The sequence below is a fragment of the Dermochelys coriacea genome, chromosome 16, assembly GCF_009764565.3.
Source record: "Dermochelys coriacea isolate rDerCor1 chromosome 16, rDerCor1.pri.v4, whole genome shotgun sequence".
In the NCBI taxonomy this organism is placed as follows: domain Eukaryota; kingdom Metazoa; phylum Chordata; order Testudines; family Dermochelyidae; genus Dermochelys; species Dermochelys coriacea.
In genome coordinates, this window is record NC_050083.1 from 3224650 (window position 1) to 3248875 (window position 24226).

Sequence of the window (24226 nt, forward strand, 5' to 3'; positions counted from 1 at the left end):
ACAACATGTTATGAGTAGGAAATATTTTACAACTTCCCCCAGCTTGACAGTCCTGCTTTAATCTTCCCTCTGACACTGTAACCGTGGGCCAGACGGACTGGCAGTCTGCTCCCTCCCCAGACAGGCAGCACCCTGGCATTGCATTTTCAGACCTACCTGCTTCTTGGTAGGCAAGGAACTCCCCTGCCCCACATCTTTGTCACACGCTAGCTCACGGCTGGTAGTTCTGAGAAGGTTCCGAAGCGGTGGCTGACAGCTCTAAAGGAGGGTTATTAGTAGCAGTGTTCATTGTCCCAAAAAAGCAGCACTTAGGCCATTAGCTATTTCTGCAGCCTTAGCCCTTGGATTATTCCTGTATGATGGGGGAGGTTGGTGGCTCCTTCCTTCTGGAGCAGGCTCAATGCTAACTGTGAGCTCTCTGGCGGTTTGGACTGAGGCCGGATCTTTGACTGGGTAAGAGCAGTTCTCAGCTGTGCAGTACCTGAATGCATCTGTTCAGTGACACATTGAGAGCACCACCTACTGTAACAGCCGTCTCTAATATCCTGGGACCAACATGGCTAAAACTGCTTGGCATACTTACTTCACCATAGCATTTGTCCCACATGCACTCACACTGCTTTCCAGGCTGAGTTCCCTGCACAGCGCCTTCTGCTGACAGATGAATGAATCTGGCAGCTGGCCACTCTGAAACATTTGGGATTGCAGCTGACGTGAAAGCTAGGTGCATTGCACTGCGGCTGGTAGATTCTCACTTAGGTATAACTGTGCCAGGATTTGAGGTGTTTAGTTGACTGAAAAGAACAGTTTTCCCCATAAATCACCTATCATTCATCTAACACTATCCATCTATTGATCCCAAAGTGCTTTACAGAGAAAGGTGCACATTGTTATTCCCATTTTGCAAAAGGGGAAACTGAGGAACCGGGGGCTGTGACTTGACCAAGGTCACTCACGAGTCAGAGGCAGGCTGGCATTAGAGGACAGCTCTCTTGACCCCCAGTTCTGGGGGGTCAGTCACCTTTAGACTGTGCTGACACCTGAGGCAGAGGGAATCCTCCCATTTCCATGTGGTTTGTGCACAGGTGGAAGGTGTGTCCAAGGCAGTGCCCAAAGATGTAATTGACTAGAAGGCCGTATTACTATTTATGCCCATTGCAGCCAGGAGCTGTCCTACTATCATTAGTATTATTAATGGCATTAGTTCAATCTGTAACAAGACATGGAGCTTTGCAACCAGCAACCATGCTAAATGAAAGCAAAACAGCTGACCTCTACAGGGGGCATTCTGAAGACAATTAACTCATTCTCCAGCCAGTGCAGCTACTGCTAGGATGGAAGCACAGGAGAGAGCCCCACCTAAAAATGCCAGAGTGTTGCACACCAGTAAAAGATCCATGAAACTCCATCAGTTAAAGCCTGTGTTCAGCAGTGACTCCAGCACTGTACCACAGGCTGTGTGCAAGCTCCCCCATGCAATGGACTGCAAGCAGTTCTGACTGTCACGTTCTAAAGAAGCTCCTGTCGCTATGAGGAAGACTCAGCTGGAGAGTTTGGGATGGTGTTGCAACTCCCAGCTCTTGGCAGTTGAAAGAGAGTGTGTAGGGCACAGTCTTGAAGGGATTAGGGAAGTGTGCTGAGATAGTTTGGGTGAGTTTGGATTGTGGGCTCCGGTATTCTCCTGTCTCTGGCTAATTGAGAATGATCCGCTCCCCTCCCTTCCACTGTCCTGCTCCCCTTGGGCATCCCTGGGGTAACCAGATGGAAGAGCTGTAAAACGAGTATCAGAAGGAAAAGTTAAATGGGTTACACCTACTCATGCAGAGGGAGGGGTGACATGGATAGGCTTCTAGATTGCATTAAACCCCCTCAGCTGTATAGTGCAGGTCTCTTTCTTCTCTGCACCCAGGCCTCCGATTGTGGGTGTGGGGAAATGCTCCCAGCAATCTGCAAGGTTCTGATCTGTCTAAATTATGCCATTAGTGAGGAAAGAGTGGGTTGATATCCAAGCAAAGCAGCCCCCAAACCATCTTCACAGCACACGCAGAGCACCACCAACTCCTGTACCTGTCTGCATGTCTGAGCATGCTGGAAATGCCTGTATGCTTACAAAACAGCAGGGGAGGGACTGTCCCGACAAGAGACCAGCATGGAACAAATGCACGTTGATCATCTGATGTTTAAAAATAGTTCCCAGAGTGAGGGCAAGGGCATGACAGGCCATGTGCTGTCTCTGACCCGGAAACCTGGTACTGTAGTATTGCAGGCTTGAAACAGCACTTTGGAGAGCTGCCAGACTATGAAGTCCATATGCAGAGAAAAGCAATCACTGTACTTGATCACTGAAGCAGGCGGCTGCAAAGAAAGCTTTGGTGTAATCCTGTTTTCTGGATGAGGATAATGGATTTCTCCAGTGAAAAGGGCCAGAATAGAAAACTAATGAGGTTGGTCAGATTTCCTGAACGTGAAGGTGAAATACAATGCTTAAAAACCAAAACTGTGTGGGCTGGGTGCTGCCACTCTTACTCACAATGAGTCGTCACTGCAATATATATTCACCAGTCTGAGCAGCTGTAATAGCTACGTGATTGCTTTGAAGAGGCCTGGGGTCATTCATACACTTATGAATATATTTACAAATCCATCTTTCTGACATTTATTCTGGCATCTCCAACCCTGAGCAGCTTCTCAGAGCTGCAGTTTAAAAAGTTACTACCTGAGAATGTTTTCTTCTTCTCCCCGTAATGTGAAATCCGCTCCCCTGGCCCCAAATACCCTAAGATTGGGCAAGATTCAGTTCTGGACCAGGGACAGGATTTTTGTATGAAAAAATGTCACAGCTTTAAAGTCCAGCAGGGCTAGTCCTGGGTGCTTTTGGTTTTTTTTTCTTACTTTCTTCCTCTGAAGCATCAGGGCTGGCCCCAGCCAGAGATGGGACATTGGACAGGGTGAGCTGGTGCTCTGTGGTGGCACCGAGGATTCTCTCTTTGAAGGGTTTGGCTGGCTGGTCCTTGTTCCACATGCTCCTTGTCTAACTGATCACCATATGTCGAGTCGGCAGTGACCGGGGGGAGGGGAGGTGATTGGCTTCCTCTGCAGCATGTAGATGTGGCTACGCCAGGGCTCCAGCAGCTGGGCTCTGGTGGCAATTTTAAGGCCCCAGGGTTCCAGCCGCTGCTCCAGCCTCTGCTGGGAGCCCCAGGCCCTTTAAATTGCCGCCTGGGGAAGCCAGTCCGCCCCGGTACGGTGCACCAGCTCTTGCTGGCAGGGGAGGCAGGTTTGTAAAAATTTTGGTGGTGCCCAGAACCTGCCCCTGCCCAAACTCTGCCCCCCTCAAACTCCACCCCCCGCCTGCCCAAGACTCTGGGAGGGAGTTTGCGTGAGGGAGGAGGTGCAGGCTCTGGGCTGGGGCAGGGGATTGGGGTGCAGGAGGAGTGTAGGGTGCAGGCTCTGGGAGGGAGTTTGGGGATGGGAGGGGATGCTGGGGTGAGAGCTGTGGGGTGAGGCTGGGGACGGATTTGGGGTGTGGCTGGGGATGAGGGGTTTGGGGTGTGGGAGGGGGCTTGGGTGAGGCAGAGGGTTAAGGTGCGGGGGGGATGAGGGCTCTGGCTGGGGCTGGAGATGAGGGGTTTGAGGTGTTGGAGAGGCTCAGGGCTAGGGCAGAGGGTTGGGGTGCTGGGGGGTGAGGGCTCTGGCTGGGAGTATGGGCTCTGGGCTGAGGCAGGGCAGGGGATGAGTTTGGGGTGCAGGCTTGCTGCCCTGGGACTGGAGCCAGAGAGGAGGACTCCCCCCCAGCCCTCTCCCCGCTGGCAGCAGCGAGCTCTGGGGTAGGGGCCCCCTTTTCCCCCCCGGCAGCATACTCGCCCCCACCACTGTCACTCTCCCTTGCCTCCTCTGTGGCCGGTGCAGTGGGGGCTGGGGGCTGCCATCACATGTGCACCTCGTCCCCTGCTGTTGCCTCTCACTATAGTCTCACTGGGGGTGGGGGATGGGGCTGCCCTTGCCCAGCGTGGGGCAGGAGCTGTGGATGGGAGGTGGCTGTACTAATGGAGAGTCCCACCGGAAAAAGAAAAGGTCTGAGGGGTAAGGGCAGGGTCAGGGCAGCCTGCACTGGCAATGGTTGATGGGGGCACTAGGACCCTGCGGCAGCAGTTGATGCAGGGAGGCAGCATGGAGCTGCAGAGGAGAGGCAGGGATGCTCTGCTCCAGGACCCAGGGAGGCATACGGGGGCAGCAAGGGGGGGCCAGGGAACACTTAGGGGAGGCGTGGGGGGGCAGCAGGTTGGATCAGTGGGGAGACCCAGCCCCGAACATTGGTGGAGCCAGGTCCCCGGGCCCTCAATATTGCTGGAGCCACGAGCCCATATAACTGGCCTCTACTGCTTGCTGGTATGCCGTACCAGGGTGTACCGGCTTACTTTCACCTCTGGGTTTAGAGCTGTTTTGCATTTGTTAGTTTTTATAAGTTTGAGCCCTGCTCCACTGGACACATACAACAAATAATGCCAATTTCGTTCTTTAAAACTTGAAAACATTTGCACAATATTTTTGACAACATATGGTGTGTACAAAATACAAGATGGATGCTGGGCTACTGACTAGGTTTTATTGGCATTTAGTTGGGATTTTGCTGTTCATGAGTAATGCGACCATTTCACATCAGTGCTGATAAAATCCTTGTACCAAACCATCCACTGTGCTGTGTGTGTGTGTTTAAATCCATAGAGCCAGATCCTCAGCTGATTTAAATGTTTATGCCAGGTGAGGATTTGGCCCCATGTTTTGGTTAATCTTTGATTAAACACAAAGCATCACTCACTCAGCTAGCATTGCAGCTCCATGCACTATAATGCTGAGTGGTTATGATAGCAAAGAGACTGATTCCCTGCAATTCTCAGTTCAAGTTATTCCCCTTTGCATTATCAGCGATGTCAGGAATTATAATGACAGAGTGGACTAGACCCGTGGAAATTCAGTTCTCGCTCTCTCTCCTTTGCTTTCTTTTGGTTTCTCACAGTCCCAGGAAATGCAGGGAAAGGTAAATCCCATACGGGATCTGGACGGAAATCCAGGCTGATGAAGACAGTGCAAACTATGAAGAGCTATGGAAACTACCAGAACTGCACCATTGTGAGGCCTCATATCCCGCACTCCAGCTATGGCACCTATGTGACACTGGCCCCCAAAGTGCTTGTGTTCCCTGTCTTTGTGCAGGTAAGCTGGCCCTTCCCGGCTCATTTGGAAACCAGGCTGTATGGGCTGGGGGGGGGGGCGGGGGATTGACTGAAATCAGGGCGATTTAAATCACCAAATGCAAAGCCTGGATTTAAATCATCGATTATATAGCTTAATATTGTCAGATTCTTATTAATTGTACATTTAATATGTTAGAAATGGGGAATGATGTATTGCTTATTTATGAGACAATTAACTTTTGGCTCATGATTTGTGCCAAACTGCATTAGGATGGTAACAGGGATTTAATTAAACTCACAAAAACACATATAACATTTATTTTGATTAAACAAAACAACCTTAAATGTTTTGGATACGTAAACTTCTCTTATCAAACCCCATTTCACATTCACAACTAAGTTATAAGAAGTTCAGCCCCTAACATATTTTGTATTAAATTCAGGTTTCAGAGTAGCAGCCGTGTTAGACTGTATTCGCAAAAAGAAAAGGAGTACTTGTGGCACCTTAGAGACTAACAAATTTATTTGAGCATAAGCTTTTGTGAGCTACAGCTCACTTCATTGGATGCATTCAGTGGAAAATACAGTGGGGAGATTTATATACACACACAGAGAACATGAAACAATGGGTTTTATCATACACACTGTAAGGAGAGTGATCACTTAAGATGAGCCATCACCAGCAGCAGGGGGGGGAAGGAGGAAAACCTTTCATGGTGACAAGCAAGGTAGGCCATTTCCAGCAGTTAACAAGAACATCTGAGGAACGGGGGGGGGGGAGGGGGAGAAATAACATGGGGAAATAGTTTTACTTTGTGTAATGACTCATCCATTCCCAGTCTCTAGTCAAGCCTAAGTTAATTGTATCCAGTTTGCAAATTAATTCCAATTCAGCAGTCTCTCGTTGGAGTCTGTTTTTGAAGTTTTTTTGTTGAAGGATAGCCACTCTCAGGTCTGTAATCGAGTGACCGGAGAGATTGAAGTGTTCTCCGACTGGTTTTTGAATGTTATAATTCTTGACGTCTGATTTGTGTCCATTTATTCATTTATGGATGATTTCAACAATTTCCATCCCACCATCAACCTCAGCCTGGACCAGTCCACACAAGAGATCCATTTCCTGGACACTACGGTGCTAATAAGCATGGTCACATAAACACCACCCTATATCGGAAACCTACTGACCGCTATTCCTACCTACATGCCTCTAGCTTTCATTCAGATCACACCACACAATCCATTGTCTACAGCCAAGCTCTATGATATAACCGCATTTGCTCTAACCCCTCAGACAGAGACAAACACCTACAAGATCTCTATCATGCATTCTTACAACTACAATACCCACCTGCTGAAGTGAAGAAACAGATTGACAGAGCCAGAAGAGTACCCAGAAGTCACCTACTACAGGACAGGCCCAACAAAGAAAATAACAGAACGCCACTAGCCATCACCTTCAGCCCCCAACTAAAACCTCTCCAATGCATCATCAAGGATCTACAACCTATCCTGAAGGACGACCCATCACTCTCATAGATCTTGGGAGACAGGCCAGTCCTTGCTTACAGACAGCCCCCCAATCTGAAGCAAATACTCACCAGCAACCACACACCACACAACAGAACCACTAATCCAGGAACCTATCCTTGCAACAAAGCCTGTTGCCAACTCTGTCCACATATCTATTCAGGGGACACCATCATAGGGCCTAATTACATCAGGCACACTATCAGAGTCTCATTCAACTGCGCATCTACCAATGTGATATATGCCATCATGTGCCAGCAATGCCCCTCTGCCATGTACATTGGTCAAACTGGACAGTCTCTACGTAAAAGAATAAATGGACACAAATCAGATGTCAAGAATTATAACCATCAAAAACCAGTTGGAGAACACTTCAATCTCTCCGGTCACTCGATTACAGACCTGAGAGTGGCTATTCTTCAACAAAAAACTTCAAAAACAGACTCCAAGGAGAGACTGCTGAATTGGAATTAATTTGCAAACTGGATACAATTAACTTAGGCTTGACTAGAGATTGGGAGTGGATGGGTCATTACACAAAGTAAAACTATTTCCCCATGTTATTTCTCCCCCCCACCTCACCCCCCACTATTCCTCAGACATTCTTGTTAACTGCTGGAAATGGCCCACCTTGATTATCACCACAAAAGGTTTTCCTCCCCCCACCCTTCCTGCTGGTAATAGCTCATCTTAAGTGATCACTCTCCTTACAGTGTGTATGATAAAACCCATTGTTTCATGTTCTCTGTGTGTGTATATAAATCTCCCCACTGTATTTTCCACTGAATGCATCCGATGAGGTGAGCTGGAGCTCATGAAAGTTTATGCTCAAATAAATTTGTTAGTCTCTAAGGTGCCACAAGTACTCCTTTTCTTTTTGTATTAAGTTCAGATTTCATTTTAAGCAGGTTTATTTTTAAAAATGAAAAATGTAATTTAAATAGCTAAATTAAAAAATTGGATTTCTCCCTGGTTACCCAGCGTGGTGTGGCCCAAAGGCAGCCCATATATCACAGACTGTCTCCTGTACATGCTAACTTCAGTTACTCTAACAAATTGCAGTGCTTCCTGCTCTTTGCACCAGGGAACGTGCCTCACATCTGTATCCCACTGTGGAAAATACTTTTCCTTTAAGATCTCCATTCACCTCTGTGCCTCAAAGACCCACTCGTAAGCCACCATTTACTGCTAGAATCAACTTTCATCAAAAGTCCTTGCTCAGGGAACTAAGCTGTTGGCTGTGGAAAAAGAACCCTTGTCCAAATGCTATGCTGCACTCAGAGATGGCATGGCCAAGCACAGCCTCTTGGCAGGAAGCACAGAGTTCAGTGCCAGAGTGTGAGTGATTACTATAGACTATGAAGTGATGACTGTCAGAGAAGGGAAAGAAACCCTCCATGCAATGTGTGCCAAAGAACTGGATCCCTCATCATTTTCAGCTTTCCCCTCCTATCATTGTCTAGCATTCAGTGTAATATCAGGTGCAGTGCCTCTCTAGGGAACTATGTCCTGCCCTTGTAAGGGGATGGACTTGCTGTTGCAATGGACTTCCCCTTCTCTAGCTTCTGTGGTTTACATTGTAAAAGGGCAGCTTTACACCTTTGGTGCTTGGCTGCTTGAGCCATTTGGGGGAATCCTGACCAGTCAAGCTTGTGTTTCGGACCACCAAGTTCTCATTACGGAAGGTACTGAATGACCTGGCTTCTGCTCGTGGCTGCAAGATACACTTTTGCAGCTGGGTATGTAACCAGGAATTTCATAGTCTTGTCACTTGGCAGCCCTAAAATCAAAGCACATCAAGACAGGCATCAGATGTATGGTAGGATGGATAGGTAACTTCCCAATTCCACAAGCTTTGGTCTTGCAGTTTAGCTGCAAGAATTTGATTATCAGAGCTGGTTTTAAGGCTTCTACCTCCTGCTTGTGCCCAGGTGGTATTGCACAGCTTTTCATAACTGAATAGTTCTGGATTTTGTTCCAGAAAACCTAAGGGAATCCTGTTGTGATGCCCTCTCAGGAAGTTCAGGACTGTCAGTCATCTTGTTACCCCTTGCCGCAGAGGAAGAGGGACTTGGTGGAGCTAAACTGTGCATCATCCACCTGACACTCCAATCTGTTAGTCCCTGAACAAACGCCTTAAAAGCTCTGTCAGCCTTCACTTTGCCTTGCAGGTTAATCTCAGGTGCACGCCAGTCCCCAAAGCTCCTTAAAAAGTGACCCCTGCAGTACCAGCCCCTGGTCACAGGGCACTCCCAGCAGTTACCATGTCTGTTGTCTGCAAAGAGCAGCATGCACACCAGCCTGTTGGATCAGCTGAGGAGTTACACTTCAATATACTGCATAGAGTAAAACCAAGAGTAAATATACTAAAAAGGAACAGAGATTGAGATCCTAAGATGAGATAACTGAAATAGTTACAAATAAAACAAAAATAGAACCTGCATTCTAGTGGCTAAAACTTACCAGAGGACCATCTTTGTCCAAGGCAGTTTCACAACTCAAACCCTCTCTCAGCGTCTCCATGCCACATGGCTGGGATCCACTGTATCCACTGTGGCTACAAATAGCCTAACCTCTTTGTTCCCTCCCTGATAACAAAACGCCTTTTCCCTACTTCCTATAGTACCCTAAACCTCCCATATCTTTGTTCTCCAGAGGGCTGGTGCCCCGCTGTGTTCAGTTTAACCTGGCTTTTCCTGTTGCCGTGCGTCACCTGCAGCTGCCATTGTGTCTGGGTTTTTGCAGTGCTTGAGTTACACCAGAGATCTTTTCTTTTTTTTTTTTCAGCAAAATAATTTTATTTCTCACTAAAATACAGTGCACACCCACCCATCAAGCATTCTATACACAATTGACAGGTTTCAGAGTAGCAGCCGTGTTAATCTGTATTCGCAAAAAGAAAAGGAGTACTTGTGGCACCTTAGAGACTAACAAATTTATTAGAGCATAAGCTTTCGTGAGCTACAGCTCACTTCAATGCATCCGATGAAGTGAGCTGTAGCTCACGAAAGCTTATGCTCTAATAAATTTGTTAGTCTCTAAGGTGCCACAAGTACTCCTTTTCTTTATACACAATTGAGTTGAACAACTACTGTTGTGATGTACAAAGATACATATTAAGACACATGAAGCTGCTCTTTTACTTTTTAGTTCTCTACATGTCTTTGGTACATCTTGAACATGCCACATTATTGATAGATATGCAATTCTGTTATAAGTTATCTATAAGACAAGACTATTTTTTCCTCTGGAACTGTAAGCTAGTATTTCTCATTTTTTCCCCCCACTTAGGGCTTTTTTGGTCGGAGAAATGTAGACGTTTCAACATCCACCTTTAGGTCTTAGTTTTTCTGGTAATAGAAGCACTTGTCCACTTCAGGTGGTATTGTATTGGGAGTTCCACAGGGTGGTACTGCTTCCACAGTAGCTTTAGCAGATTCTTGACTAAGGCCTAGTCTATAGGACGCAGTTATTTCGGAATTAGCTGAGTTACTTTGAAATAAAACTGATTCCGTCCACACGACCAAACCAGTTTTTTCGATTTAAAGGGCTCTTTAATCCGATTTCTGTACTCCACCTCGGCAAGTGGAGTAGTACTAAAATCGAGATCGCAGTTCTGGGTTACAGGTACTGTGGATGCAATTCAACGTTGTTGGCCTCCGGGAGCTATCCCAGAATGCTCCTTTGTGACCGCTCTAGACAACACTCTCAACTCCGATGCACTAGCCAGGTAGGCAGTAAAAGCCCCGGGAACTTTTGAATTTCCTGTTTGGTCAACATCAGCACAGGTGACCATCAGCACAGTCCCCCATCACAGGCGATCATGCAGCGTCCACCATCACAAGAGACCACGCAGTCCTGGATTCTCAGACAAGCTCCAGCATGGTCCGAACGGGAGGTACCAGATCTCATGGCATGTTGGGGAGATGAATCTATTAAGGCAGAACTACGTTCCAAAAAAAGAAACGCAAATACGTACGCTAAAGTCTCCAGGGCCATGACGGAAAGAGGCTACTCCAGGGACACAGAGCAGTGTTGTACAAAAATCAAGGAGCTCAGGCAAGCGTATCAAAAAGCCAGGGAGGCGAACGGGCACAGCCCCCTACATGTCGCTTCTACCGTGAGCTGCATGCAATTATGTGGGGTGACGCCACCAGTACCCCACCACTGTCCGTGGACACCTGCAAGGGGGGAGTAGCACGGAGCGAGGAAGATGAGTTTTTGGAGGACAAAGAGGAGGAGGAGGAGGAGGACAGTGCACAGGCGGCAAGTGGGGAGTCCGTTTTCTCCCCTAGCCAGGACCTAGTCTTAACGCTGGAGCCAACAGCCTCCCCCACTCCCAAGGCAGGCTCCTGGACCATAACCCTGGAGAAGGCACTTCTGGTGAGTGAGAGCTTGATCAGAGCCATGCGGTGGGGGGTGCAGGGTGGGGGGAAACCCAGCCGCGCTGGGCTGTTTGCATTTAGTTTAAAGGGTTTATCCCTGCTTAGAGCCTCATCGGAGCTACATGGTGTGTGTGTGTGTTGGGGGGTGGGTGTTGTGTGAAGCGATCTTCCCAGAGAGCCTGCAGGTCCTCCTTTTATATGGCAAACCCACCAAGCATTGCATGCTATGGGAAAGGGAGCCCAGCAGGTTGAAAGCATTGAAATGAATGCGGAAGAAGCAGAACCCCGCATGTCCCTAGGGCTTACCATGGCTGCCTGCAAACTGAATTCTGTTGCCCGGCCGCATGTGATGGCTTACTCACACCAAAGTGGCAGGCTCTTCAGTATAAGAGGCAAAATGCGACCTTGTACAGAAAGAATATGTGCTGTGTACTATGAATTGCCTGTTTCACTGAGGAAGAGTTTCCCCTTTGTTCTCTAAAATGTATCTTTTAAAATACTACCCTCTCTTTTTCTCCTCCCACATCAGGTGCAAATATTTCAACGCGGCCCCTATCTACTCCGTCCCAGAGGCTGCTCCAGATTAGAAGGCAGAAAAAATGAACTTGGGATGACATGTTTGCCGAGCTCATGCAGTCCTCCCGCACTGATAGGGCCCAGCTGAATGCATGGAGGCAAACAATTGCGGAGTTGGGTAAAGCGTTACATGAATACAAAGAGAGGAGGGATGTGTGTGATGAGAGCACAGGATGCTATGGTCAAGTTCATGGGGGAGCAAACTGACATGCTCTGCTGTATGGTGGATCTAATGTGGGAAAGGCAGCAAGACCACAGACTGCTGCTGCAGCCCCTGTATAACCACCCTCCCTCCTCCCCAAGTTTTATAGCCTCCTCACCCAGATGCCCAAGAACACAGGGGGAGGGGGGAGCTATGCAGAGGATTGCACACACAACAGAACCCTAGAGGACTGCACACACAACAGAAATCTGGCATATCCTAAATTTTGATTTGGTTTCTGGACTTGGTCTTCCCTCCTCCTCCACCCCCCTAACCCAATGCCCCTCCCTCCCCCATCTAGCTTCTGATTTCTCTCAATGTTTTGTGCAACAAATAATAAAGAACATTTTTTAAACAATTGTGACTTTATTTTCTTTCATATATATAGGGGGCAGGTAACTGGCACACCATACCCTGGCCAGTCATGAAACTGGCTTTCAAAGCTTCTCTGATGGGCAGCACGCCCTGCTGCGCTCTTCTAATCGCCCTTTTGTCTGGCTGTGTGAAACTGGCCGCCAGGCTATTTGCCTCAACCTCCCACTCCGCCATAAATGTCTCCCCCTTACTCTCACAGATATTGTGGAGCACACAACAAGCAGCAATTATAATTGGAATATTGGTTGTGCTGAGATCTAACCAAGTCAGTAAACTGTGCCAGCGCGCTTTCAAACATCCAAACGCACATTCTACCACCATTCTTCACTTTCTATAGCTGAACTGCTCCTTACTACTGTCCAGGATGCCTGTGTACGGCTTCATGAGCCATGACATTAAGGGGTAGGCTGAGTCCCTGAGGATAACTGTAGGCATTTCAACATCCCCAGCAGTAATTTTCTGGTCTGGGAAGTAAGTTCCTTCCTGCAGCTATTCAAACAGACCAGAGTTCCTGAAGTTGCGAGCATCATGCACCTTTCCCGGCCATCCCACGATGATGTTGGTGAAACGTCCCTTGTGATCCACCAGTGCTTGTAGCACCATGGAAAAGTACCCCTTGCAGTTTATGTACTGGCTGCCCCGATATTCCGGTGCCAAGATAGGGATATGCATTCCGTCTATCACCCCGCCACAGTTAGGGAACCCCAACACATTAAAGCCATCCACTATGACCTGCACATTTCCCAAGTCACTACCCTTGATAGCAGCTGGTCAATGATTGCATTGGCTACTTGGAGCACAGCAGCCCCCACAGTAGATTTGCCCTCCAAACTGATTCCTGACTGACCGGTAGCTGTCAGGCATTGCAGGCTTCTACAGGGCTATGGCCACTCGCTTCTCAACAGTGAGGGCTGCTCTCATTTTGGTGTCTTTGCGCTTCAGGGCAGGGGAAAGCAAGTCACAAAGTTCCATGAAAGTGGCCCTACGCATTCGAAAGTTTCTCAGATACCGGGAATCATCCTATACCTGCAACACTATGCGGTCCCACCAGTCTGTGCTTGTTTCCTGGGTCCAGAATTGGTGTTCCACGTCATGAACCTGGCCCAACACCACCAAGATCTCACAGTCACCACATGCCTTGCTTCTAGGAACGTCTGTGTCCATGTCCTCATCACTATTGTAATTGTGCTGTCGTCGCTTCCTCGCCAAGTTTTGTAGGTACTGCACATACGGCTGGATAATGCGTGAGGTTTTTACAACGGTCAAAACTGCAGCGGAGATCTGAGCGGGCTCCATGGCTATGGTGCCTGCATGGGTAATCCTGGAAAAAGGGCGCGAAACGTAGGAGAGCAAAGTGGCAGCGGAAGAGGTGCTGTTCAGTTCACGATGGCCGAAAAAAGGTGGGAAATGGTTGTCTTCTGTAGCTTTCATGAAGGCAGGAGCCCAGAACAGAGAACATGGAGAAGTTTGGAAGTGCAGCAATAGCAGGAGAGCAGAGTTGGTGGTGGAAGCTGTGCTGCTCGGTTCACGATGGCCGAGCAGAGTTGGCAGCAGAATCGTTCGATGAGGAAGAGAAAGAGTAGATACTTAGAAAGGCGAGAGGAAATGCGAGGTGGATTCATAGTAGCAGGAGAGCAGCAGTCCACCGTCTGCTCAAAGCAGTATGGCATCTGCACTCCAAAAAGGCGCAAAACGATTGTCTGCCGTAGCTTTCACAAAGGGAGGAGCAACTGACGACACATACCCAGAAATACCCACGAGAATTTTTTTGCCCCATCATGTACTGGCAGCTTAACCCAGAATTCCAATGGGCAGCGGGGACTGCGGGAACTGTGGGATATCTACCCATGGTTCACCACTCCGACATTTGATACTAGCCTTGGTACTGTGGACACACTCTGCCGAATTCACATGCTTTAGTGGGGACACAGAAAACCGAATGTATAAAATCGCTTCCGAAAATTCAAATAGAATAATTTCAAAATAATTTCGTACTGTAGGCGTACCTTAATACAAAAGGCACTGTCTGACACAGTTGTATTTGCGCAATTGATTTCTCCTCCATCTGTTTTTTTAGATACTAGAGCTGTCCAGTATTCATGAGTGCTTTTGATGATGTTAATTGCAAAATCCTTGTCTTTAAATTCTCCATTAAATGCAAACTGGTTTTCTGGCTTCCCGTCAGGTACCTTGTACCTTCTAAACCAGTCCATTGTAGCTTCTAGGTATCCAGGTTTCATCTTTCTGACATCATCAATATTGTTATAGTTGGCTGCTTCAGTGTCTTCAATATTGATTGCTATTACTTTCCAGTCTGTCTCCCCCTCATCAATCAGTGCTGTTGTGCCCAGAACTTTCACTTTAATTACTGCTCCTCTTGCTTCCAATTGCTTCCAGTTGCTTCCAATTTCACACACATCAATTGGATCATTATCTCCATAATACCAGTATTTTCATCTTTATGTCCTGGATGCTCCCATGTCTGTAGGATAGCACCATAATTCCAGATACAGCCCTTGAGGGGAAATACATTAGCAACATAACGCAGCTGTCTTTTCTTCACATCTTGTTTAATTGGGTTTAGATGATCCTTTGTTGCAATTTCCATCTTTGCATTTGTCCATCGAGGTACTTCCACAACCATGTTGAACACATTGTTGCCAGCAACTGGATATATTGGAATATCATGGAATGGTGATATGTAGTGTCCTTTATCATTTTTGAAGAAGAGCCGGTATCCAGGCTGTTGGGGGTGGTGCGCTCCTTCACGCTGTAGCTGGCCATGGTGTCACCGGCAGCAAAGGAGACAAACTGACACACACCGTACCGGCCCCTTAGGGAGATCTTGGCAGGCAGGTAAACCAGCATTCCTTTGTCTGAGACACACTTGTTCCTCAGCCCTGCCTGCTTATATGGATTGAACATAGGTGTATACAGCTTCTTGCATAGCACTCATACACACCATGCTGACTCAGTGTGCAGCTTCTGGGATGAGCCCAGCCAGTTGCATAATCTAGTTTTCAAAACAAGTTCCCTTCCCTATCACTGCCTTCCACAGCACAACTACTACACGTGAATTGCATGCGTTATCTGAACTCACCGTGCCCAAACAATGGATACATTCGTGATTTGTCTTTAAGTAAGAACACAACTGGGGCTTTGTTACTGTTTTATTGTCTTTCCAAGTTAGTGACTCTTGGTTTCACTCTGAAATGTTCCCACACTTTTAAAACAGATATTAACGACAGCGTCTTTCAGTGAGTTCAGACTTTGTCTCTATGCTTTGCAGTATTTTATCTTGTAGGCTTTGCAGAGCAAAGTCCCATTCAAGGCAGCAGTTACACCACTCTGAATGCTCTTCTGCATTGTATTGTCTCAGAAGCTGGTTTTGTCAGCATTGTGCAGGAATCAGAGCAACTGATTTTTTTTTTGAGTTCTTGACTTCTCCATTGTCAAAACAAGTTGCCCCTGCAAAGTTGGCTATGTAGCCCAAAGTCCACTGCAGCACAGAAGGAGAGAAGGCACCCTGCCCAGAGTCTCTTAATCTTGCTAATGAAGTTAATCAATTAAAAATATGTAGCTCCCCATATTTGTGTTGAATCTAGATGAGACTGGGGTGGGCTACTGCTGTGGTTGTGCTTCCTGCTCTCTGAGCCGCCACAGGCAAGCCCACACTTCGCAGAATAAGTAATGTACAGAGAAGCAGAAGCTGCTGATAATCTTTTTATAGCTTCACATGACATAGGTGTTAAATATGAGGGGTTTTTTCCCCTTTTATCACTTAGCTAGACTGCAGAGTTTCCATCCTTGAGAGATGTGCTGTAACGGGGCTGCTCATAGCTGCTTCATTTTCAGTGGTTTACAACTTAAACTAAAGGCAAAGAGCTTCTGGGGGGTGGAGAGTTAACACAGGTTTCATGGGAAACTTTCTCATTTCGAGTTGACATTCTGGATCTTTTTTTTTTTTTTTTTTTTTTTAAATGTTTAGCCTCTAGACCTTTGCAACCCGGTCCGGACTCTCCTTTTGTCAGAGGAGCTGCTGCTTCATGAAGGCAGAAGCAGGACTGTAAAGGTGAGAATTTCATTCACTCCTAACATAGTTATTGTGCTCATGCTTTTTAAACTCATTCCTACACATCTAACGTGTTAGATTGAAAAGGTCAATGTTTGACTTTTAAAATGCCTTCATTCCAGTGGAATTCAAAAACAGTTGTAGCCAGTTCATCTTGGGATAGACTAACTGCCACAGCAATTGCTGGAAGTCTTCTCTTCTTCACATCCATTTTGATGGCATCAGACACATGGCAAACACATGCCAGTCATTTGCCTAAAAGTCATGAGGTTTTTGTTTCTGCTTAACTGTTGGCGCAGGACCTAATCCTGCGGTAGGGTTGGGAACCTTTGTGCACTGTGGAAGTTCCCAAAGCCAGAGAAACCAAAACACGTTTCAAGGGAAACCATACCTAGATTTCACCATGATTTGGTTTTTGGTAAGTGTAGGTCCTGAAAGGGGAAATATGCCCTCTCCTAACTCCTGGCCCCTCCTCACTTGCTGTGTTTTGTGCCTGCAGCGTTATCAGGAGGGGTGTGAAAAACCCTGACAGACCAGGGGTGGTTACATGCTTGAGCCAGGCTGTGTACATCAGAAGGCTCAACAGCCAAACCAGGGGAATCTGGTGATTTTAGCTGATTTTTGCTTTGGGTTCATTTGGATCCAAAATGTAGGGGCTGCAAACCCCAAGTATTTGAAGCTGAAGAAGAGGTTTGTCTAAGTTTCCTTGGGCTCTAGTAACCTGTCTATGTCTGACGTGAAAGCATGGGACTAAGTGTAGTTTATCTTAGATGATTTTGCTTGAAACACCGTCATGTGGAGCACCCTTCTTTTCCTGCCCAGTTACCGTAATGAGTAGAGGTGGGAGAAAGGTTTCCATCAAAATCTTTGATTGCCAAAAAATGTAGATTTGGGTCGACCGAAACATTTTACAAATTTGTGTCAATTTTGGGAAAATTTTTTGGTTGAAATGAAAATTATAATTAAATTAAAATGATAAAACAATAATTTTAAATTGGAAATGCTGAAATGAACTCTTTTGACATTAACAAAACATCTCAATTCAATTTTTTGGGCTAGATTTTTATACCAACCTCCCGAGAGGAAGAGGTACCTGGGCACTCCCATACCCCCTAACCTTCAGCCTAGTGGTTAGAGCACTCACCTGGTGTATGGAGACCCACGTTCAACTCCCTGCTCTGGAGAAGTGACATGAATCAAGGTCTCCCCTTTCCACCGAGCGAGTACCCTAACTACTGGCTATGGGCTCCTCTGAGGGTTGGGTCTGTCCTGTTGAAGCTGTTCTGTTTGTATAATACTCCCTGGAGTAGGGACTGGACCCAGGTACCCCCAAACGGAGCTCCCTGCCCACCAAGTCGGAGTCGTTCTCATGCTGTCTGACCAGCGACTAGTCCTGCTTTTCTACAAAGTGGGACAGCCTCAACAGGAGAGAATGAGAGCCCCACCCCCACAAATACTCAGCAGCCTGGGGTTGGGGTGCTCACCTGGCAGGGGGGAAACCTGGGTTCAAGTTCCTGCTAGCGGGGATTAGAATCTGGGTCTCCCACATCCCAAGTGAGTGTCCTCACTACTGGGCTAAAGGGGGCACCAGCATCAGTGCCATCGTCTTGAGATGGGTTTTGTGAATCCAGCCCTTCAATCCCTTTGCTTTTATTAAAAATCAGTTCTTTCGATCCAAAATGAAATGTTTTCGGCTTCTTAGTTTCACTGGAAACTCCAAAAGTGGTTTCCGTTCAGCTCAAACTGAAATTATGTTTTGATTTTTTTGGAACTGCTATGAACAGAAAAATCCGTTCTTCCTCCAGTTTGGCTGATACGTGTATAGTCACTTGGATGCTTGGTGACCTGTTTGGCTGCACAAAATTTTGTGGCATGTCCAAAATTTTGTGGAGGGACCTTTTCCTTTACTATTCAGATCCTTTTGTGTTCCATGTTTTTGGTTGGCTGGTTGCAGAGTCTCAGAAAACCATGGCCTCACTTCTGGCCAACGGCACACAGGCATCTGTGTGGTTCAGCTCTGTTAAATTGTTCCTGTTTCTCTCTCTCTCTGGTGTTCAAAACATAATTCTTCCTGATCTGATTCATTGGTCTTTCCATGAAAGTCATTGGAAAATTGTGTCATTAATTTGGGAAACTCATCACTGATTTGCAACTAGACTCTTACCCTGCCTGTGCTTCAAATGTCCTTCACTGCCACAGCTCTTCTAGGGCTACAGAGCCCTCCAAGAAAGTGCAGGTATATGCAGCATCAGTGGAGCACTCAGCTGTGGGAGTGCAGCTCCTGTAAGGGTGTGGAGGCACTGTCGTAATATTTACCTCCTCCCCCCCCCCCGCCCCGTGGGGCAATGATTTAGTACAGCCCTGATGCCCACTCTGGGTTGATTGGAGTTGCTTGTCTCTGTTTCCATTTCAAAGGTCTACAAGAGCAGCAAAACGTTAGCTAACCCTGTGTCCTTGAGCTGCCATTTCCGGCTGGCAAAGGTGAGGGGGGCAGGAAGTGGAAATAGATGGGAACATGGAGACGGTGATGCTGAGACTTTTCTAGCTAGAAGAAATATGCTTCCCTGTCACTATAGCCAAGTGGCTCTGGTTAGCCATTTTGGGGCCCCTGCTGTAGATGTCCAAGCTCTGTCAGAGTAAGGGTGCCAGAGAACAAATGGGTCCTGTTGGTCTATCATGTCTAAGGTATGAGAGTGGGATCTCCAAATCGGAGTTATCTCCATGAAAGAAGTGTGCCCTGGGTGTGTGTGCAGGACAGATGGTTGGGAATCATGTTGCTCTTGGGGCCATGCTATCTGCTAAACGTGGCCAGGGGGAAGAGAGAAAAGTATGTGGCTGAGGGACGTGGAGCCTGGCTCTGGAGGGTGGAGTGATAGGACTAATGAGGTGGGAGGAAGACTGAGCTGCCATGTTTGGCACAGTGTGCAGCAGCATCTAGAAGCAGTTCTTAGCCTAGCTAGCTGCATTATTGAGAGAGGAGGATCGTAACTAGTAACATTTTTACATCACTTAGCATTTGATCGAACGGCTTGCTCATGCTCAGTAACATCCCCGCTCTAAGATCTGATAAGAAGATAAGAATGGCCATACTGGGTCAGACCAAAGGTCCATCTAGCCCAATATCCTGTCTTCCAATAGTGGCCAGTGCCAGGTGCCCCTGATGGAATGAACAGGACAGGGAATCACCAAGTGATCCATCCCCTGTCACCCATTCCCAGCTTCTGGCAAACAGAGGCTAGGGACACCATCCCTGCCCATCCTGGCTAATAGCCATTGATGGGCTTATCCTCCATGAACTTATCTAGATCTCCTGGGACCTAGCAGGGCTGGAAGCAAGTGCAGTGCATCCTTTCAGAAAGCTGGAGACCTCCCTTCTCCAGTGGAACTGAGAGCATCTGTTTGTCATCTTAAACCTTTCATGTCCAATTTATGGTGGCATGCACAAGAGCAGAGTCTTACCCTATACTATAGAGTCATGGGTCCCTCTCATGACGGGATCCCCCCAGGGTGTAGCCTGGGACCGCTGTGCCCCTGAACTCTCTCCAGCTTGGGCTGTCTCTCACAATGCCTTGCTATTGACCAACAGCAAACCCTGCCAGGTGCTGTGATCACTCAGCACAACTGCATGTGGAGCCCCACGCCCAGCTATATAGAATGAATGCTCTCATAGCCACTCATGAATCACCCAGAGAAAGGCACGAGAGTCAAATCTTTCCAGCTCCCAGCCCTGTACCCCAGCAATATACCATCTTGCACTGCTCAAGATGGGCAGTGCAGATTTATTAATTGGTTCACGACATCATCAATAGAAAGTGGATATACACCAGCCTTTGATAGACCTGAGCAGAGTTGCCCCACACTTCATACAAACTCACTGGTAAAGATAAACAATTAAACAAATTTATTAACTATAAAAGGTACATCTTAAGTGATATTAAGTGATAGACAAAAAATCAGAGTTAGTTACCAAAAGAAATAAAATATAAGCACGCAGTCTAAACTCTCAAGCCTATTCGACTGGGCAACAACTAGATGAAGCAGTTTTTCTCACCCCACTGGATATTGCAGTCCTTAGTATTGCAGGCCAGTCTCCTCTGTTGGAGTCTTGTCTTCTTCTGGGGGTCTTAGTTGCTTGCAGCATAGGTGGGGGCAGGATAAAAAGCCCCACATGTGGCCACTGTGTCAGTTTTATACCCTCAGACCATGCGCTTGGAAAACACAAGTCCAGGAATGTCTGTGTGGCATTGCTGAGTCTCTCCCAGCAAGGTTGAGCAATTCCCCTGGTGTGGCCTCATGCAGATCATAGACTCTCAAGGTTGGAAGGGACCTCAGGAGGTCATCTCGTCTAACCCCCTGCTCAGAGCAGGACCAATCCCCAATTTTTGGTCTAGATCTCTAATGGCCCCCTCAAGGATTGAACTCACAACCCTGGGTTTAGCCAGCCAATTCTTAAACCACTGAGCTACCTCTCCCCCCAAGATGAATCACTGCATTGTAGCTCCCTTGCTGGACAATGGACAATGGCTGTTGATGGTTTGGTTGACACCTTGCCTGGATGTTGGTTACTTTCCTTGTTGTTGCCTCTGGGGAGCTAATATCTGGCTGATTACCCAATTTACAGCATGTTTTAGTGACAACCATACAACACAATCTCATAACTTCATATGTATTAATGAAACACATATAGGGATAGAGAAATGACTTTCAGCAGAAAAGGTGGGAAATGGCCCACCTTGATTATCACTACAAAAGGTTTTCCTCCTTCCCCCCTCCTTCCTGCTGACAATAGCTCATCTTAAGTGATCACTCTCCTTACAAAAAGAAAAGGAGTACTTGTGGCACCTTATAGACTAACAAATTTATTAGAGCATAAGCTTTCGTGAGCTACAGCTCACTTCATCGGATGCTGTAGCTCACGAAAGCTTATGCTCTAATAAATTTGTTAGTCTCTAAGGTGCCACAAGTACTCCTTTTCTTTTTTGTGAATACAGACTAACACGGCTGCTACTCTGAAACCTTTCAGCAGATCATAACCTTTCCCCTGATACCTTACAAGGCATGCTTTAGATGTAAGATCATGATTATATGAAAATGAGGAATATGGGGGTTCCAGGATGCTCCCCCAAGGTATAGAATATCACACCTCTCTTCCCACCTGGCTTGATCTCAGGGCAGCCCTTGGCCTTCTCTATCTCACTCTTTGGTCCGCTGTCAATTACCAGATAATCCTCTCTCCTCTCTGCAGTGTGCCTGTTTCCCTCTGCCCTCTTTCTCTTCTAACCCTGACCTGTTTCAGCCTAGAACACCAGTTCTGAACGGCAGATGCCTGGCACCAGTGTGGGCATTGCTCTCTGATCCCTCAGTTTGCCTGAGCTCTGAATCATTCAGGATCGGGAAGCCATGGGGCAGCTGGCAGAGACTGAATTCCTGCATCTTGATTTAAAAATGAACTGCTTTGCCTTTCCTCCCTGACCCATTATCACCCCCTTCACTTGGGCCATAACTTGGCACTTCCAAAGCCAGGAACTCGAAGCTCTTTGTCCTCCATCTCCTGTAGGAGGGAATCTGTCTCCATCTCTGGAGCCCTGCCAGAATCTGTCCTTTCTCTGGCCCTACCTCTGGTGCAATCCTTATTTAGGCCTTACGCACATCCTGTCTAGACTGTATTGCAATTCCCGCTTTTATGGTCTTCTGAAATCCCCCCAACAAGCCTCCAGCCAGAGGATCCAGAATGCTGCAGCCTGTTTTGCAGAGGAACCTAGATGTACTTTCCCTTTGTCTGGTCCATTCCCTAATGCCCTTGAAGGCAGCCATTGATGCTATAACAGACTCCACCCACCCCCCTCTTCTCCCTGACCCCTCTTTTTCCTGCCTTCCCAGCCATCGGGAATTCCATTCGGGGCAGCCGGAAACCCCGCACTTGGAGCGCACAGCATGCCCTGGTCCCCCCACTTGGAGACACAAGCAGGGATTTCTCTTCAGATCGTTCCTCCCCGCTTTGCACTGCAAGATCCCAGCACTTGGGGGTGGCAGGTCCAGCTAGGAGTGGGGTAGCTGGGCCCAGCTGGGACAAAGGGTCAGACGGACCTACTGAACTCCAGGAGAGGTTTCAAAAGGAAGCTTCTCAGTAACTGCAACTCATGGCAATTCCCTCCTGCCTAATAAGTCTGATTGGGCCAGAGACTCAATTGCTCTACACCTTCCCCTCCCACCCTGACCCTGCCATGTCACCTCCTTGACACCCCCGCACTTTCCTTACCCCACACCCACCCTGCCCTGCCTCATTGACATCCCCCCACCTTCCCCTCCCCATCCCCACCCTGCCATCCCGCCTCCTTGACCCCCGCACAACTTCCCCTCCCCATCCCCACCCTGTCATCCCACCTCCTTGACCCCCCCACAACTTCCCCTCCCCACCCCCACCCTGCCATCCTGCCTCAGACACCCCCACCTTCCCTCCCCACCCCCACCTGCCATCCCACCTCCTTGACCCCCCCACCCTGCCATCCTGCCTCACTGACACTTCCATCTTCCCCTCCCCATCCCCACCCTGCCATCCCGCCTCCTTGACACCTCTCACCTTCTCCTCTCCACCCCCACCCTGCCATCCTGCCTCACTGACACCCTCCACCTTACCCTACCCACCCCGACCCTGCCATCCTGCCTCACTGACATCCCCCCACCTTCTCTTCCCCATCCCCACCCTGCCATCCCACCTCACTGACATCCCCACCTTCCCTACCCACCCCCATCCTGCCATCCCGCCTCATTGATGCCCTCCACCTTTACCTCCCCCATTCCTGATCCCCCACCTTCCCTTCCCTTTCCTTCCCCACCCCCACCCTGCCATTCCACCTCAGTGACGCTCCCCACCCCCACCCTGCCATCCCGCCTCATTGAGACCCCCACATCTTCCCCTCCCCTCCCCCATACTGCCATTCTGCCTCATTGGCCTCCCAACCTTCCCCTCCCTACCCCAGACCCCCCTCTTACCCTTCCCCTATCCATGACCCTCTCAGACAAGCTCAGTTATATCAGTTTGTATAGCAATATAGCTCAGTTGGTACAAAAACAAGATTGGATGTGTTGTTCTAAGAGCTCTGCTCTAGCTCAGCTGTAACTTATGGGCATGATGCAGGAAGCCCTGGGTGGAATTCTCTGTCCTGCGTTATGCAGGCTGCATTATCATCATGGTCTTGTCTGACCTTTCCCAGGAAACTCTCTGCGCCTCTGTGCCCCACTACCACGCAGGAAACTGTTAGCTTGAGCACCTTGGCTTTGCGGGTCACAGCAGTGACAGTACCATTCGGGAGAGATGTGTGTCTTTTCCGTCCGTACCCTCGCCTGGGGCCTCACTGGAGTAGTTGAGTAGCTCTTCTGTTGACCCACCTTGTTAGCAGTTAGAATCCTGCATGAAACCGCTGAGTCAGTCCCGTGGCTGCTGCTGCTCAGCCAACCCTCGGCTGCTGAGCAGAGGGATAGCACCCCCAGTCTGAGGATCATTGGGAAATGCTTTACTTGTGCTCGAGAGCCGGCTTATTTCTCTATATGCTCCAGAAAAGAACTAGCCCAAATGCAGGTACTTTGTACAGTGTCATGTAACTATCTAACCCCTAACTTTCAGAATGCTCCCTCCTCCAAGTGTTCGCCATTCTCCTAGCTCAGCAGGAGGAACATGTTCCAGGTGCCTAGACTTTCCTATTCACCTGGAGGGTTCACCCTGCCCTTACTTTGCCATGGGGTTTGCGAGGAAGATGGAGGGAATTTTACAAACCATTTCTCTGTGATGTGTGTGGCCTTTGGTGTAAAGTAGAATACCACCTTCTGAAAACCAGGAGCTACCTGGACACTTGCACTCTGGTATAAATGCCTCCTGTGTAGTCTGCACTGGACT

General features: G+C 48.0%; 2 protein-coding genes across 14 annotated transcripts in view; one reads left to right on the plus strand and one right to left on the minus strand.

Annotated features, from left to right (window-relative positions):
* Positions 1–24226, plus strand: part of RGS3 (regulator of G protein signaling 3) — a 230755-nt gene that overhangs the window by 104507 nt on the left and 102022 nt on the right. For 12 of the 13 annotated variants that reach the window (XM_038374581.2, XM_043498553.1, XM_038374582.2 and 9 more), the window contains 2 exons: positions 5018–5214; positions 16249–16332. In XM_038374581.2, coding sequence (XP_038230509.1) covers positions 5018–5214; positions 16249–16332 — 281 coding nt within the window. The remainder of the gene's footprint in view (positions 1–5017; positions 5215–16248; positions 16333–24226) is intronic. The other variant, XM_043498556.1, reaches the window with a different exon arrangement.
* LOC119844157 (inorganic pyrophosphatase-like) lies at positions 9873–15059 on the minus strand. Its single transcript, XM_043498561.1, is given in 4 exon segments — positions 9873–10170; positions 14272–14700; positions 14703–14999; positions 15002–15059. Coding segments are annotated over 4 exon segments (876 nt in total). The 5' UTR covers positions 15045–15059; the 3' UTR covers positions 9873–10063.